This window comes from Ranitomeya imitator, chromosome 10 (genome assembly GCF_032444005.1).
Source record: "Ranitomeya imitator isolate aRanImi1 chromosome 10, aRanImi1.pri, whole genome shotgun sequence".
Lineage (NCBI taxonomy): Eukaryota > Metazoa > Chordata > Amphibia > Anura > Dendrobatidae > Ranitomeya > Ranitomeya imitator.
In genome coordinates this window covers 10,279,532-10,297,135 of record NC_091291.1, presented here as the reverse complement: position 1 = coordinate 10,297,135, position 17,604 = coordinate 10,279,532, and the positions used below count along the sequence as shown (strand labels likewise).

General features: G+C 46.3%; 1 protein-coding gene across 1 annotated transcript; it reads left to right on the top strand.

Annotated features, from left to right (window-relative positions):
- The first annotated feature begins 8,691 nt into the window (after positions 1 to 8,691).
- Positions 8,692 to 16,709, top strand: TRNAU1AP (tRNA selenocysteine 1 associated protein 1). Its single transcript, XM_069741587.1, has 8 exons — positions 8,692 to 10,383; positions 12,525 to 12,622; positions 12,886 to 12,985; positions 13,171 to 13,223; positions 13,352 to 13,378; positions 15,055 to 15,205; positions 15,311 to 15,344; positions 16,326 to 16,709. Exons 1-8 carry the CDS (start codon positions 10,360 to 10,362, stop codon positions 16,460 to 16,462), a joined length of 624 nt encoding a protein of 207 aa, XP_069597688.1. The 5' UTR covers positions 8,692 to 10,359; the 3' UTR covers positions 16,463 to 16,709.
- Positions 16,710 to 17,604: the final 895 nt, after the last annotated feature.

Below are 17,604 nucleotides of genomic sequence, written 5' to 3'. Positions count from 1 at the left end.
GCAGGCGGGAGACGTTCCTGGAGATCACAGGAAACTACAGGCAGAAGACATTTACAGGTAGCAGAGATGGTGGAAACCGCACGCAGGAGACATTCAGGAGATCACGGACAGGCAAGCTGGAATGCTGGAAATCGCAGGCAGGAGATGTTCACAGGTAGCAAAGATGATGGAAACCGCAGGCAAGCAGGAAACGTCAAGGAGACCACGGACAGGCAGCAGGGATTTTGGAAACCGCAGGCAGGAGATATTCAGGAGACAACAGACAGGCTGGTGAGATGCTGGAAACCACAGGCAGGCGGGAGACATCCAGGTGACTTCAGGCAGGGAGGGTCAAAGTGCTTAGAGCAAATCAGAGTCTTAGCAGTCATAACACCAAGACACCGGTGTGTGTTTCGGTGAGTCTTATATAGGCCCAGGCAGATGCTCTCGCTGGACCATCTGCAAAGCCCAAAGTGAAGCACAGCAGAGTTTAGTGAACCGGGGTGAGGGAAGCAAAGCGGAGATCCGGGACAGGTTTGTTACACTTGTGATTGTTATTATACCCTGAACCTGACTTTCATATTCTCTCTGGATATTGTTTTGACTCTTGTTTATGCTTTTGTTTCATACTCTGATCTGCCACTTCCTAACCACTCTCCTTAGGCTTCATTTTTGATAGTACAGCTCCAGGACTTGAACGGCTCACCGAAGGATATAAATTGTATAAAAATCACAGAAAAAACAGCCTTATTGACCCCAGGTCCAATTACCAATGCATTAGCAGGATGCAGGAGACCCCCATCATAAAGTCGGGGGGAGGAAGAGTGCCAAATACTGTTGAAACAACCACTCACAGACCTACCAATTCATGGCGGGGATGGTTGCCTTATATTTTGTTTAAATCCGCCATATGGTTCCAGAGATTCTTATTTATTGCTGATATGTAACCTTAGATGTTCCATGCTATTGCTATGGCTTAGAAAAGCCCTACGTGACAAGAGCGTTGCCAATGAAGAACATTGACAGAGCCCCGGGCACAACCTCTGTGTACACAGCCGGGTTCCTGATCTCTTGTGTGCTCAGCTGTTCCTGCTCATTATCTGTTACACATCTCCTCAACCCAACATTTTACCCTCTCTAACTTATAAAGTCTTTAAAAAACTTTTTTCCCCCATTTTGGACCCCAAAGCTTCTCCCGTGCTTCTCTTTTCTTCTGGAATTCTCTCCCATAATGCATTCAATTCTCTCCTAGTCTTCATGCCTTCCCTTGCGACCTCCAATCTTCTTGATCTATGATGATAGTCAAGTCAATGGGATGTGATGGAGAGCTGCTAAGCAAGAAAAATGTAGATGCGGCTGCAGTTCTTTACCTTTATACACAGCCTCGGTGAATTTTCATGAGAGCTTAGACCTACACCAAGTATAAAGGGATGTCATATCTTTCTGATATACCACTCGACGCCTCTCCCTTCACAGCAGAGTGAAGAGTTGAGAACAGTTCTGTAGGATCTGACTACAAAAGGATGTCTCCTGACTGCCTGGGGTTCCCAGTACCTTTGCTACCTGTCTGTGGTCTCCAAGTTGTCTCCTGTCTGCCAGCGGCTTCCAGTACCCTCCTACCGACTTCCAATTCTCCTGTCTGCCTTGCAACTTCCTCTGTTAACTATCTGAAATCTCCTGGACCTCATTTGCCTGTGTCCAGTCTCCAGGACCTCTGCTCCCTGTCTGTGGTCTCCAGAACCTCATCTACCTGTCTCCAGCCTCTTGGACCTCTGCTACCGGTCTGCAGTCTCCAGGACCTCTGCTGCCTGTCTGCAGTCTCCAGAACCTCTATCTGTCTGCAGTCTCCAGGACCTCTGCCGCCTGTCTGCAGTCTCCAGAACCTCTGCTATCTGTCTGCAGTCTCCAGGACCTCTGCTACCTGTCAGCAGTCTCCAGGACCTCTGCTAACTGTCTGCAGTCTCCAGGACCTCTGCTGCCTGTCTGCAGTCTCCAGAACCTCTGCTATCTGTCTGCAGTCTCCAGGACCTCTGCTGCCTGTCTGCAGTCTCCAGAACCTCTGCTATCTGTCTACAGTCTCCAGGACCTCTGCTACCTGTCAGCAGTCTCCAGGACCTCTGCTAACTGTCTGCAGCCCCCAGGACCTCTGCTATCTGTCTGCAGTCTCCAGGAACTCTGCTATCTGCAGTCTCCAGGACCTTTGCTAACTGTCTGAGGTCTTCAGGACCTTCGCTACCGGACTGCAGTCTCTAGGACCTCGGCTACCTATCTGAGGTCTCCCGCGTGCCTAAACTGCCTACCATACCGATGCCTGTTGTCCATGTACCCACAGGGACCCTGAGCTTTGAGGGTCCACCTCACCTAGTGCACCTAACAAAAGTGAACACAAGTTCAAGTCACATAGATGAGCTAAAAAATGAGTCAAAAGTAATTAAAAAAAGTTTTTAAAAATGTAAAAAAAAGCAAAAATTAAAATCTCACCAGTTCTTTTGATCTGAGTTAACTGCTTCAGACATCCCTGTGGAATTCTTGTATATAGTGTAAGCGATCCCAGATTCAAATCCCCTAGGTCAACTAAAAAAAAGTAAGTCAAATTTGGGTAAAAAAAAAAAAAAGTTTAAAAAATGTTACAAAATAATTAAAATTTTAGCCCCTTCCCTTTTCTCATTCAAAACTAACCTAAACTTCTTCATCTCTGCCTATGGTATCGTAAACGGACCTCAGAGTCACGTTCCTTAAGAGAACTAAAAAAAAAAATTTAAGTAACAAATAAAAGTTTTGGAAAATATAAAAAAGTAAAATAAATAAAAAAGTAAAAATCGCAACTGACCTCCTTCAACCTGAGTTAACTGCTGATATATGTTTATGGTATTGGAAAGCAATCACAGGTTCACATTTCCTATTGTAAGTAAAAAAATAAATTAAATATAAATTAAAAAAAAGTTATAAAAGTTAAAAAAATAATAAATAAATAAAATCACAACCGGCCGGACCTCCGGGTCTTCTGACCTAATTTAACTGCTACAAATACACCTGTGGTTTTGTAATATATAGCACAAGTTATCAGAAGTTCAAATGTTCCAGAGGAACTGAAAAAAAAAATTCATTTCAATTAAAAAAATGAATAACTTAAAATGTAAATAACATCCATCCTGACCTCTGAATCGTTGCTCTATTTACGCCTATGGTTTGTAATATATAGTACAAGCGATTGGAGGTTCACATGTCCGAGAGGACCTGAAAAAAATAAATTGAATGGAATGAAAAAAAGTTTTAAAAATGTTTTAAAATAATTATACGAATTATCTGTTCAGAGAGGAAGAGGACTTGAACTGGAGCGCCACCTATTGGAAGTAGCAATCCTACAGGTAAATATTTACCTTCAATGAGCCTTGAAATATGATTTAGGATAAAAGCCACACCAGAATCTCAATTTGCAGACACGGAGTTTTATTTATGAGATAAAAAAAATAAAAATAAATTCAAAATAATTTTTTTTAATCACACCCGACCTGAGATAGCTGCTCACTATACACCTATGGTTTGTAGAAAGCAGATTTAAATTGCACAAGGAAACTAAAAAAAAGGTCAAATATCAATAAATAAGTATTAAGAGTGTTATTAACCCCTTTCTGCCATTAGACGTACTATTGCGTCCATGTGGGGTGGGCTTTACTTCCCAAGGACGCAATAGTACGTCATATGCGATCGGCAGCGCTCACGGGGGGAGCGCCGCCGATCGCGGCCGGGTGTCAGCTGTTTATCGCAGCTGACATCCGGCACTATGTGCCAGGAGCGGTCACGGACCGCCCCCGGCACATTAACCCCCGGCACACCGCGATCAAAGATGATCGCGATGTGCCGGCGGTACAGGGAAGCACCGCGCAGGGAGGGGGCTCCCTGCGGGCTTCCCTGAGCCCCCCGCAGCAACGCGATGTGATCGCGTTGCTGCGAGGGTCTCACCTCCCTCCCTGCTCCCTCCAGCCCCGGATCCAAGATGGCCGCGGATCCGGGTCCTGCAGGGAGGGAGGTGGCTTCACAGAGCCTGCTTAGAGCAGGCACTGTGAAGGCTGCAGCGCTGCATGTCAGATTAGTGATCTGACAGAGTGCTGTGCAAACTGTCAGATCACTGATCTGTGATGTCCCCCCCTGGGACAAAGTAAAAAAGTAAAAAAAAAAAAATTTCAAATGTGTAAAAAAAAATAAAAAAAAATATTCCAAAATAATGAATAAAAAATAAAAATATTATTCCCATAAATACATTTCTTTATCTAAATAAAAAAAAAAAAACAATAAAAGTACACATATTTAGTATCGCCGCGTCCGTAACGGCCCGACCTATAAAACTGGCCCACTAGTTAACCCCTTCAGTAAACACCGTAAGAAAAAAAAAAAAAAACGAGGCAAAAAACAACGCTTTATTATCATACCGCCGAACAAAAAGTGGAATAACACGCGATCAAAAAGACAGATATAACTAACCATGGTACCGCTGAAAACGTCATCTTGTCCCGCAAAAAATGAGCCGCCATACAGCATCATCAGCAAAAAAATAAAAAAGTTATAGTCCTGAGAATAAAGCGATGCAAAAATAATTATTTTTTCTATAAAATAGTTTTTATCGTATAAAAGCGCCAAAACATAAAAAAATGATATAAATGAGGTATCGCTGTAATCGTACTGACCCGAAGAATAAAACTGCTTCATCAATTTTACCAAACGCGGAACGGTATAAACGCCTCCCCCAAAAGAAATTCATGAATAGCTGGTTTTTGGTCATTCTGCCTCACAAATATCGGAATAAAAAGCGATCAAAAAATGTCACGTGCCCGAAAATGTTACCAATAAAAACATCAACTCGTCCCGCAAAAACCAAGACCTCACATGACTCTGTGGACCAGAATATAGAAAAATTATAGCTCTCAAAATGTGGTAACGCAAAAAATATTTTTGCAATAAAAAGCGTCTTTCAGTGTGTGACGGCTGCCAATCATAAAAATCCGCTAAAAAACCCGCCATAAAAGTAAATCAAACCCCCCTTCATCACCCCCTTAGTTAGGGAAAAATTAAAAAAATGTATTTATTTCCATTTTCCCATTAGGGCTAGGGTTAGAGTTAGGGCTAGGGTTAGGGCTAGGGTTAGGGCTAGGGTTAGGGCTAGGGTTAGGGCTAGGGTTAGGGCTAGGGCTAGGGCTAGGGTTAGGGTTAGGGCTAGGGTTAGGGCTAGGGTTAGGGCTAGGGTTAGGATTAGGGTTAGGGCTAGGGCTACAGTTTGGGTTGGGGCTAAAGTTACAGTTAGGGTTTAGATTACATTTACGGTTGGGAATAGGGTTGGGATTAGGGTTAGGGGTGTGTCAGGGTTAGAGGTGTGGTTAGGGTTACTGTTGGGATTAGGGTTAGGGATGTGTTTGGATTAGGGTTTCAGTTAGAATTGGGGGGTTTCCACTGTTTAGGCACATCAGGGGCTCTCCAAACGCGACATGGCGTCCGATCTCAATTCCAGCCAATTCTGCGTTGAAAAAGTAAAACAGTGCTTCTTCCCTTCCGAGCTCTCCCGTGTGCCCAAACAGGGGTTTACCCCAACATATGGGGTATCGGCGTACTCAGGACAAATAGGACAACAACTTTTGGGGTCCAATTTCTCCTGCTACCCTTGGGAAAATACAAAACTCGGGGCTAAAACATATTTTTTGTGGGAAAAAAAAAGATTTTTTATTTTCACGGCTCTGCGTTATAAACTGTAGTGAAACACTTGGGGGTTCAAAGTTCTCACAACACATCTAGATTAGTTCCCTGGGGGGTCTAGTTTCCAATATGGGGTCACTTGTGGGGGGTTTCTACTGTTTAGGTACATTAGGGGTTCTGCAAACGCAATGTGACGTCTGCAGACCATTCCATCTAAGTCTGCATTCCAAATGGCGCTCCTTCCCTTCCGAGCTCTGCCATACGCTCAAACGTTGGTTCCCCCAACATACGGGGTATCAGCGTACTCAGGACAAATTGTACAACAACTTTTGGGGTCCAATTTCTTCTCTTACCCTTGGGAAAATAAAAAATTGGGGGCAAAAAGATAATTTTTGTGAAAAAATATGATTTTTTATTTTTACGGTTCTACATTATAAACTTCTGTGAAGCACTTGGTGGGTCAAAGTGCTCACCACACCTCTAGATAAGTTCCTTAGGGGGTCTACTTTCCAAAATGGTGTCACTTGTGGGGGGTTTCAATGTTTAGGCACATCAGTGGCTCTTCAAACGCAACATGACGTCCCATCTCAATTCCTGTCAATTTTGCATTGAAAAGTCAAACGGCGCTCCTTCCCTTCCGAGCTCTCCCATCCGCCCAAACAGTGGTTTACCCCCACATATGGGCTATCAGCGTACTCAGGACAAATTGTACAACAACTTTTGGGGTCCAATTTCTTCTCTTACCCTTGGGAAAATAAAAAATTGGGGGCGAAAAGATAATTTTTGTGAAAAAATATGATTTTTTATTTTTACGGTTCTACATTATAAACTTCTGTGAAGCACTTGTTGGGTCAAAGTGCTCACCACACCTCTAGATAAGTTCCTTAGGGGGTCTACTTTCCAAAATGGTGTCACTTGTGGGGGGTTTCAATGTTTAGCCACATCAGGGGCTCTCCAAACGAAACATGGCGTCCCATCTCAATTCCAGTCAATTTTGCATTGAAAAGTCAAATGGCACTCCTTCGCTTCCGAGCTCTGCCATGCGCCCAAACAGTGGTTTACCCCCACATGTGGGGTATTGGCATACTCAGGACAAATTGTACAACAATGTTTGGGGTCCATTTTCTCCTGTTACCCTTGGTAAAATAAAACAAATTGGAGCTGAATTACATTTTTTGTGAAAAAAAGTTAAATGTTCATTTTTATTTAAACATTCAAAAAATTCCTGTGAAGCACCAGAAGGGTTAATAAACTTCTTGAATATGGTTTTGAGCACCTTGAGGGGTGTAGTTTTTAGAATGGTGTCACACTTGGGTATTTTCTATCATATAGACCCCTCAAAATGACTTCAAATGAGATGTGGTCCCTAAAATAAAATGGTGTTGTAGAAATGAGAAATTGCTGGTCAACTTTTAACCCTTATAACTCCCTAACAAAAAAAAATTTTGGTTCCAAAATTGTGCTGATGTAAAGTAGACATGTGGGAAATGTTACTTATTAAGTATTTTGTGTGACATATCTCTGTGATTTAATTGCATAAAAATTCAAAGTTGGAAAATTGCGAAATTTTCATAATTTTCGCCAAATTTCCGTTTTTTTCACAAATAAACGCAGGTACTATCAAATAATTTTTACCATTGTCATGAAGTACAATATGTCACGAGAAAACAATGTCAGAATCACCAGGATCCATTGAAGCGTTCCAGAGTTATAACCTCATAAAGGGACAGTGGTCAGAATTGTAAAAATTGGCCCGGTCATTAACGTGCAAACCACCCTTGGGGGTAAAGGGGTTAAAGTTTTTAATAAGTTTTAATAAAGTTTTTTGAAAATGTAAAAATAAATGAAATCAACACAAATTGAAATTACCTGGAACAACCTCCGTGTCTTCCAAACTATTTCGTATACACCTATGGAATCCTAAATAAGTAAAATATAATTTAAAACAAAATAAATACATGAACATTTCAATTCACCATTTATTTCTCCTAACCAAAAATAAAGAAATAAAAAACTAAAAAAAAAGCACATTTGTTATCTCTGTAGCCACAAAAATCCAGATCTATAACAATATATTTATTACTCCAAACAGTAACCGTCATGGAGAAGAAAATTAGTCAAATTGCTGTAGTTTTATGAAATGCAAAAGTGAAATAAAAAGAGATTAGAATGTTTTATTGACCCCAAAATATTATTAATGGATGGAATTTTTTTTTTTAAAAAAAAGCGTGCTCCAGGCGATCAGGGGTGATAATTTACTACGATATTTGCTGATATTAATCCTTTTTTCCTAAGGAAAGAACTAATTACCCCTCAATCAACGTCTAAAAAGTTATCTTCCCATCCCAATGATACGGCACCAATGGAGGACTCAGATTCCAGTAACGGCGACTCTGATAGTGAATCGTTATCTGCAGACTTGGTCCCTATCTCTAGGAATCTAGGTCATTTCCTAAAAAATTCTCTTGTCCAAGCCATGAAATCTTTGTTGTCTTAGATCTGACCTAAAATAAGGGTCGACTCATTCGACTCCGCACAGACGGACCTTACAAAATTCTCTAAGGGAACAAGTAATCTACCATCAGAATCGGCTCATCAACCATCCTAGATCTTGAAGACCAGGAGAACAGAGGCAGGCGCAAAAACATTAGAGTTAAAGGAATTCTTGAGCACTTTTCTCCGGAATCCTTGGAAAAAGTCACTAACGAAATGTTTACTTCCATTGTAGATTCCGAAAGAGCTGAAAAAATAATTAATAGAAAGGGTCTACACGCAAGGGGTGTCAAACTGCGTTCCTCGAGGGCTGCAAACAGGTCATGTTTTCAGGATTTCCTTGTACTGCACAGGTGATAATTTAATCACCAACTCATTATTTGTGTAGGTGATTAAATTATCACCTGTGCAGTACAAGGAAATCCTGAAAACATGACCTGTTTGCAGCCCTCGAGGAATGCAGTTTGACACCTCTGGTCTACAGAGCTTCAAAACCTAAGCCGAAACCTTCTGACCCCCGACAAGATGTGGCCTACTCAGTTTGTGGACACTTCACCTATCCTTACTAAGGCAGGAGATTAACCATCCCTTTCTTATGACAACTCTCCCATCCAAATCTTTCCAGATATTGCACCTTCCACTCCAGCAAAAAAAGAAGGAAGAATAAAGGGAACCTGTCGTCATTTTTTTTCCGATATAACCACCATCTTTCTGCCAAGTATTGTTCTGAGCATACGCTGGGAAAGGTCAAAATAGCGCTGGCGCATGCGCGTTACACGGCAGAGAGAAGTGCGCCTGCGCAGAAGCGCGGAGGGGAACGCTGTGTGGATGACGTAGGACGCGTCATCCCCATGAAGCACAGAAGGAGGATGGCCTCGCAAGAAGAGACCAGACACAAGACCAAGACCAGTGACGCCCATCGGACCGGGTCTCCCCGTAGCTGACCATAATTAAAGATTTTTTTGTGCTCTGCAGGGCAAATTGGAGTCATATGTACAGCATTATAGAATGCTGTCACATGGGGCTGAAAGGTGGTGGGCCCTAGGTTATATCGGAAAAAGGGTGAAAGGTTCCCTTTAAGACACTACTGGATGTAGAGCAATAATCGTCGATCAAAGCATCGTATCTACCACAAAATGGGGTCAGGAAAAATGTTAGGTCAAAAATTAAGCCCTCACCCAGCCCCAGATCCCCAAAAATGGAGACACTACGGGTCTCGGAAAATGGAGACAAAAGAAACATTTTTTTCTTACATATTTTGTATTTTTTTTCACCACTTAAATAAAAGAGAACCTAGACGTTTGGTGTCTATGAACTCGTAATGACCTGGAGAATCATAATGGTGGCTCAGTTTTAGCATTTAGCGAACCTAGCAAAAAAAAAGCCCAAAAAACAACTGTGGGATTGCACTGTTTTTGCAATTTCACCGCACTTGGAATTTTGTTCCCGTTTTCCAGTACATTATATGGTGAACCCAGTGATGTCGTTCAAAAGTACAACTCGTCCCTCAAACTATGAACCCTCACACGGCCATATTGGCGGAAGAATAAAAAGGTTATGGCTCTGGGGAGAAGGGGAGGAAAAAAAACGAAAGAGCAAAAGCAGAAAATTGCCTGGTCCCTCAAGGGGTTACAGTGAGCAGGGACGAGCCACAATACCACGTGTCACCTGTGGACTGGTGGGGCGCTGTTTGGAGGACGGTTCTGACGGAGCAGCGCAGCAGTGCGCCGCTCGCTTTATGGTAGTTTCTATAACAACCACACACAAGAAAAGTCGCCTCATGTTTTAATGACGCATGAACGCTGTTGTTTGTAGCAACCGATGAAAGATTTATTTTATAAAATGATTAGAAGGCGCTGGCTGGTTTCTATGGATACGGCCAAGGGCAGTTTTTATTCTGAGTTTTATTGAAGGGATAATTCTAATGTTCTTTTCATTCGCAGTAATCACAAGCTCGTATATGGCAACAATGGAGAATTCCTGAACGTTTTCACATCATTCATTAGTTAATTACAACTAATTTGACTGATTGGTCGCCAACAAAATGGCGGCGCCCGTGCACCACACCACAGTGCGGACTTCCGCTGTTGCAGGGTGAAGATACCGGAAGTACTTTAGTGTCGGAATGTGATTGGTCGAGCGTCTGGAGGGCGGGGCGTACAGTGTTGGCGGCTGTGTGGGATACGAGCTGCAGCCGCGGACATGGCGAGTCTGTGGATGGGAGACGTGAGTGTGGCCGGGGGCTGCGCGGTACACGGGGGTCCTCCCGACACACCGGGGGGCAGAGGAGCGAATACCGAGCGGCTCCATAAGCTGTGCAGGGCGAGGAGCAGGGCATGCTGGGAGGTGTAGTGGTGGTACGGTAGGTGTGGGGCACGCTGGGAGTTGTAGTGGTGGTACGGTAGGTGCGGGGCACGCTGGGAGTTGTAGTGGTGGTACGGTAGGTGCGGGGCACGCTGGGAGTTGTAGTGGTGGTACGGTAGGTGCGGGGCACGCTGGGAGTTGTAGTGGTGGTACGGTAGGTGTGGGGCACGCTGGGAGTTGTAGTGGTGGTACGGTGGGTGCTGGGCACGCTGGGAGTTGTAGTGGTGGTACGGTAGGTGTGGGGCATGCTGGGAGTTGTAGTGGTGGTACGGTGGGTGCTGGGCACGCTGGGAGTTGTAGTGGTGGTACGGTAGGTGCGGGGCACGCTGGGAGTTGTAGTGGTGGTACGGTAGGTGCTGGGCACGCTGGGAGGTGTAGTGGTGGTACGGTAGGTGTGGGGCACGCTGGGAGTTGTAGTGGTGGTACGGTAGGTGCGGGGCACGCTGGGAGTTGTAGTGGTGGTACGGTAGGTGCGGGGCACGCTGGGAGTTGTAGTGGTGGTACGGTAGGTGCAGGGCATGCTGGGAGTTGTAGTGGTGGTACGGTGGGTGAGGGGCACGCTGGGAGTTGTAGTGGTGGTACGGTAGGTGCAGGGCATGCTGGGAGTTGTAGTGGTGGTACGGTGGGTGAGGGGCACGCTGGGAGTTATAGTGGTGGTACGGTAGGTGTGGGGCACGCTGGGAGTTGTAGTGGTGGTACGGTAGGTGCGGGGCACGCTGGGAGTTGTAGTGGTGGTACGGTAGGTGCGGGGCATGCTGGGAGTTGTAGTGGTGGTACGGTGGGTGAGGGGCACGCTGGGAGTTGTAGTGGTGGTACGGTAGGTACGGGGCACGCTGGGAGTTGTAGTGGTGGTACGGTAGGTGCGGGGCACGCTGGGAGTTGTAGTGGTGGTACGGTAGGTACGGGGCACGCTGTGAGTTGTAGTTGTGGTACGGTAGGTGCGGGGCACGCTGGGAGTTGTAGTGATGTCACGGCAGGTGCAGGGCATGCTGGGAGTTGTAGTGATGTCGCGATAGGTGCAGGGCACGCTGGGAGTTGTAGTAGTGGTACGGGGCACGCTGGGAGTTGTAGTGGTGGTACAGTGGGTGCTGGGCACGCTGGGAGTTGTAGTGGTGGTACGGTAGGTACGGGGCACGCTGTGAGTTGTAGTTGTGGTACGGTGGGTGCGGGGCACACTGGGAGTTGTAGTGGTGGTACGGTAGGTACGGGGCACGCTGTGAGTTGTAGTTGTGGTACGGTGGGTGCGGGGCACACTTGGAGTTGTAGTGGTACGGTAGGTGCGGGGCACGCTGTGAGTTGTAGTTGTGGTACGGTGGGTGCGGGGCACGCTGGGAGTTGTAGTGGTGGTACGGTAGGTGTGGGGCACGCTGGGAGGTGTAGTAGTGGTACGGTAGGTACGGGGCACGCTGGGAGTTGTAGTGGTGGTACGGTGGGTGCTGGGCACGCTGGGAGTTGTAGTGGTGGTACGTGCGGGGCACGCTGTGAGTTGTAGTTGTGGTACGGTGGGTGGTGCGGGGCACACTGGGAGTTGTAGTGGTGGTACGGTAGGTGTGGGGCACGCTGTGAATTGTAGTTGTGGTACGGTAGGTGCGGGGCACGCTGGGAGTTGTAGTGATGTCACGGCAGGTGCAGGGCATGCTGGGAGTTGTAGTGATGTCGCGATAGGTGCAGGGCACGCTGGGAGTTGTAGTAGTGGTACGGTAGGTACGGGGCACGCTGGGAGTTGTAGTGGTGGTACAGTGGGTGCTGGGCACGCTGGGAGTTGTAGTGGTGGTACGGTAGGTGTGGGGCACGCTGGGAGTTGTAGTGGTGGTACGGTGGGTGCTGGGCACGCTGGGAGTTGTAGTGGTACGGTAGGTACGGGGCACGCTGTGAGTTGTAGTTGTGGTACGGTAGGTGCGGGGCACGCTGGGAGTTGTAGTGATGTCACGGCAGGTGCAGAGAGCAGCGCACATCGGACAAGGTCATGGTGTCTCTGATATCCAGATTCTTTCCTCTGACAGATCGACGAGAACATGGACGAGGCCTTCATCATGCAGGCCTTCAAGAGCATGGGCGAGAGCGTCCTCAGCGTCAAGATCATCCGCAACCGCTTAACAGGGTGAGGGCACGTGGCCGGCGCTTCTGCAGGAAATGGCCCGACTGTGCGACTGGTCCGTTTCCTGTTCACAGCTCCCATGCAGAGCTATGCCTGTGGCTACAGACTCTGCGCAGTCGGCTGTTATTGATGCTCCGCAGGCAGTTGGAGGAGGATCAGGCTGGATCAGTCACATAGTTCTTCATAGGAGCTGTATACACCACACGGGAGACCAGGTAGCATTATGTGCTGTCATGTGACGCTGTGTTTTCGTTCCTCTGTTCCAGCGCTCTTTCCGGTTACTGTTTCGTAGAATTTTTAGCGCAATCCTTGGCTGCCAGGTGCCTGGCGAACGTAAATGGAAAACTGGTGCCCGGTGCCAACCCCGTGAGTACGATCAGTGTTTTCATGATCTGCGGCGGTCCGGAGGGAGCGGAGCAGGACGCACAGCACCGCAGAGCCTCCATGTCATGCTCCGCCCCCGGCAGGCCGAAGTATCGTTTCTTTGTGTAGTATTCCTTTAAGTGATTAACAAATGAGATGCAAATTGACAAAATTGATTCATTTTTCAGCCCAAAAGATTCAAGCTGAAGCACGCGCTTTACACGAAGCCGACCGACACCATGTGAGTAGTTGCACCGTCTATTGCTGCTGCAGAAGGAGTTCACTGAGAATCTATCAGCGAGCTCCTTCCAATGTTCCAGTTTGTAACTTTTATCTCTCTTTATATCTTTTTTTTTTTTTATTCCCTAGCTCCTCTCAGCTGACTTCACTTCAGAGGTAAGAGTGCAACATTTATAATGAAAACCAATTGAGCCCCAAATACAGTGAAGGAAATAAGTATTTGATCCCTTGCTGGTTTTGTTAGTTTGCCCACTGACAAAGACATGAACAGTCTATAATTTTAAGGGTAGGTTAGTTTTAACATTGAGAGATAGAATATCGCAATAAAATCACATTGTATAAATTATATACATTTATTTGCATTTTGCAGTGAGAATTAAGTATTTGATCCCCTACCAACCATTAACAGTTCTGGCTTTTACAGACTAGTTAGATGCTCCTAATCCACTCGCTACCTGCATTAAAGACAGCTGTCTTACATAGTCACCTTTGTAAAAGACTCCTGTCCACAGACTCAATCAATCAGACTCTAACCTCTACAACATGGGCAAGACCAAAGAGCTTTATAAGGATGTCAGAGACAAGATCATAGACCTGCACAAAGCTGGAAGGGGATACAAAACCATAGGTAAGACGCTGGGTGAGAAGGAGACAACTGTGCAATAGTAAGAAAATGGAAGAAATACAAAATGACTGTCAGTCGAGATCGATCTGGGGCACCATGCAAAATCTCACCTTGTGGGGTATCCTTGATCATGAGGAAGGTGAGAGATCAGCCTAAAACTACACAGGGGGGGGGGGGGGGGGGAACTTAATGATCTCAAGGCAGCTGGGACCACAGTCACCAAGAAAAGCATTACGCCGTAAAGGTTTAACATCCTGCAGTGCCCACACGGTCCCGGTTCTCCATAAGGCACATGTGCGGCCCGTCTGAAGTTTACCAATGAACACCTGGATGATTCTGTGAGTGATTGGGAGAAGGCGCTGTGGTCAGATGACACAAAAATTGAGGTCTTTGGCATTAACTCAACTCGCCGTGTTTGGAGGAAGAGGAATGCTGCCTATGACCCAAAGAACACCATCCTCACTGTCAAGCATGGAGGTGGAAACATTATGTTCTGGGGGTGTTTCTCTGCTAAGTGCACAGGACTACTTCACCGCATCAATGGGAGAATGGATGGAAAATCCTGAGTGACAACCTCCTTCCCTCCGCCAGGACATTAAAAATGGGTTGTGGCTGAGTCTAACAGCAAAACATACAGCCAAGGCAACAAAGGAGTGGTTCAAAAAGAAGCACATTAAGATCATGGAGTGGCCTAGACAGTCTCCAGACCATAATCCCATAGAAAAGTTAAGAAGGGAGATGAAGCTCCGAGTTCTAAAGTGACGGCCACAAAATCTTAATGATTTAGAGATGAGGAGTGGAGCAAAATTCCTCCTGACATGTGCGCAAATGTCATCATCTACTGCAAGAAACGTCTGCCTGCTGGGCTTGCCAACAAGGGTTTTACCACCAAGTATCAAGTCTCGTTTGCCAGAGGGATCAAATACTTACTTCTCACTGCAAAATGCAAATAAATGTATATAATTTATACAATGCGATTTTATTTTTGACATTCTATCTCTCAATGTTAAAATTCTAGACTGTTCATGTCCGTCAGTGGGCAAAGGTACAAAATCAGCAAGGGATCAAATACTTATTTCCACCACTGTACATAAAATCCAGTGTAAAAAAAAAAAAAAAAATGGCCCCTTTAAGGTGGTTGGTGAACTAGGGGTCCAACCTTTGTAGGATGTCGCAAAAAAAAAAAAAAAAAATTTATTTCCCCCAGTCCTCCATCAAGGAATCCGACCACTGAGTACGTGCAGGCGTTCAACTACTACACCCAGCAGTTTCAGCAGATGATGACCAACTGGAAGTATGACGATAAAAATAACACCTACTCCTACCAGCAGTACGGCTACACCGACGACAGCTGGCAGGTAGGTCCTGCTCACAGCTGCAGCCTGTCACAGTGTGTCAGCGCGGGCGACGCTTTCACATCTTGAACTTCTTCTTAAACTTCTTTTCTTATTTATTTTTTTTAGGCACCTGAAGAGTTTGAAGAGGAGGATCTGGAAGGTCAGGAATTATTTTTCACCACTAAAATAATAGAAAAAAAAAAAACTTGTTACGTTTGGTATTGACGTAAATGTACTGATGAACGGAATCGCATCGCGTGGCCATTTTTGCCATTCACCCCGCAGCCGTTTTTCTTTTTTTTTTTTTTTTTGCTCCCCTTATTCCCAGAGCCATAATGGGCTTTTTTTTACTTTTTAGGACGAGGTGCACTTTTGAAAGATGCCTTTGGTTTTACCATTTTGGGTACTAGAAAATGGAGGGGGGGGGGGGGGAATCCCAAGTGCGGTGAAATTGCAAAAAAAAAAAAAGTGCGATCCAACAACTTTTTTTTTATTTTGTTTTTACCATGTTCACCAAATGCTAAAACTGACCTGCCGTTATGATTCTCCGGGTCATTGCCAGTTTGTAGACATCAAACATGTCTAGGTTGGATTGTTTTTTTTTTTTTTTTCTTCTTCACCATTTAAGTAAAAAAAAAAAAGTTTAATTAAAAAAAAAAAAAAAAAAAAGCATCATGAGCACCTACCACCGGGTGGCGCTCATAGCCATCCGGCTATGACAACCATAGAGGTCTGCTGGAGACCCACAATCATGTGACGGGGTCACCGATGGGTGGGGGATTAGTGGCGCGATCAGAGATTGATAGCATTTATCGGGTTAACAGCCGCGGGTGGATCACGATTCCACCCGCGGCTGTTAGGGGGCACATGTCAGCTGTTCAAAACAGCTGACACGTGCCAGGAAAGATGTGGGCTCCGCCGCTGAGGGACATGACATGCGCTGTGCATGTACGGCGCATGTCGTGACGGGATTAAAAACCATTCCTATAAATAAATTAAAAAAATGATGTCTCTGGTAAGAAGGGGAGGAAAAACCAAAATGTACATTGGGGTTAATGGGCACCGAGGTCTTGAAGTCTCCCGTTCCCGATTGTTTTCTGTACTCTCGTTAACGTCTCTTCTTTGGTTTGATCATTTCCAGATCCCAACCCCTCGGCGGACGTGGCGGAGGCCAATAAGAAGTTCATGGAGCAGAGCGAGGAGCTGTACGGGGCCCTGATGGGCTGTCACTGGCAGCCGCTTGACACCGTCACTGCCGCAATCCCCAGTGAACAGTGAGCAGCGCCCTGGAGCTTTCCTCGTCCCCGGGGTTCTGTCCTGTGTTGTACATTTCTGTATAGATGCCGTATGCGATGATTTGGGCGATGGGGGAGAAGAGCTCATGCATCAGGTGGATCAGGATGAACACTGCTAGATGCCCCAGCTCAGAGAGGAGGGTAATGACGGCTGTGCTCCAGGAGACCAGAACAAAAGGATGTTCAGTGTAAAGAAACGTATCCTGTAATATACTCTGCTATTAAGTTTCCTATTGTTCTTGCTGTCATTGAATGGAAACCATATATTGACACACACACCGGCGCACCGTCGTTGCCATTCTCTGTAATTGCTCCGCTGCCAGGCTGTCATCGCAGCAATCAGGAGGCAGCAGCGGCGGCCGCCCAACAGATCCTTTAATAAATGAAAAATAAATCCGGGCCTGATTTATCGCAATGATATAAATTCATATTCCGGTGGGTTGGGAGCAGGTTATGCAATTAGAGATCATTATTTCTATCATCTGGTTCCTGTAAATGACCACGGGGGGCCGGCTCCAGGGAACCGAGGGGCTGAGTAGGGAGAGGTAGTAGTCCATTCTCTCATGCAATTTTCTAAAAGACCACCAGGTGGCAGAGAGATCACACCTGACGTTAGTGTTTGCTGCTGTGACCAAATGATAGGACTCGGGAGATGTTCCCTGCTCTTCTGGAGGTGTTCCCGGTGTGCGGCGTCTCTTCCGGGGGTGTTCCCGGGGTGCGGCGTCTCTTCCGGGGGTGTTCCCGGGGTGCGGCGTCTCTTCCGGGGGTGTTCCCGGGGTGCGGCGTCTCTTCCGGGGGTGTTCCCGGGGTGCGACGTCTCTTCCGGGGGTGTTCCCGGGGTGCGACGTCTCTTCCGGGGGTGTTCCCGGGGTGCGACGTCTCTTCCGGGGGTGTTCCCGGGGTGCGGCGTCTCTTCCGGGGGTGTTCCCGGGGTGCGGCGTCTCTTCCGGGGGTGTTCCCGATGTGCGGCGTCTCTTCCGGGGGTGTTCCCGGGGTGCTTCGTCTCTTCCGGGGGTGTTCCCGGGGTGCGGCGTCTCTTCCGGGGGTGTTCCCGGTGTGCGACGTCTCTTCCGGGGGTGTTCCCAATATACGACAGGTATATGGGTTTTATGAATTGTTCTCGTG

What these genes read in the sequence shown, in the direction of transcription:
- TRNAU1AP (XM_069741587.1), top strand. Translation starts at nt 10,360, where the DNA reads ATGGCGAGTCTGTGGATGGGAGAC. An exon ending in TGGTGCCCGGTGCCAACCCC is followed by an intron (nt 12,986 to 13,170) that starts GTGAGTACGATC and finishes TTCATTTTTCAG; the next exon opens with CCCAAAAGATTCAAGCTGAA. An exon ending in CAGCTGACTTCACTTCAGAG is followed by an intron (nt 13,379 to 15,054) that starts GTAAGAGTGCAA and finishes TATTTCCCCCAG; the next exon opens with TCCTCCATCAAGGAATCCGA.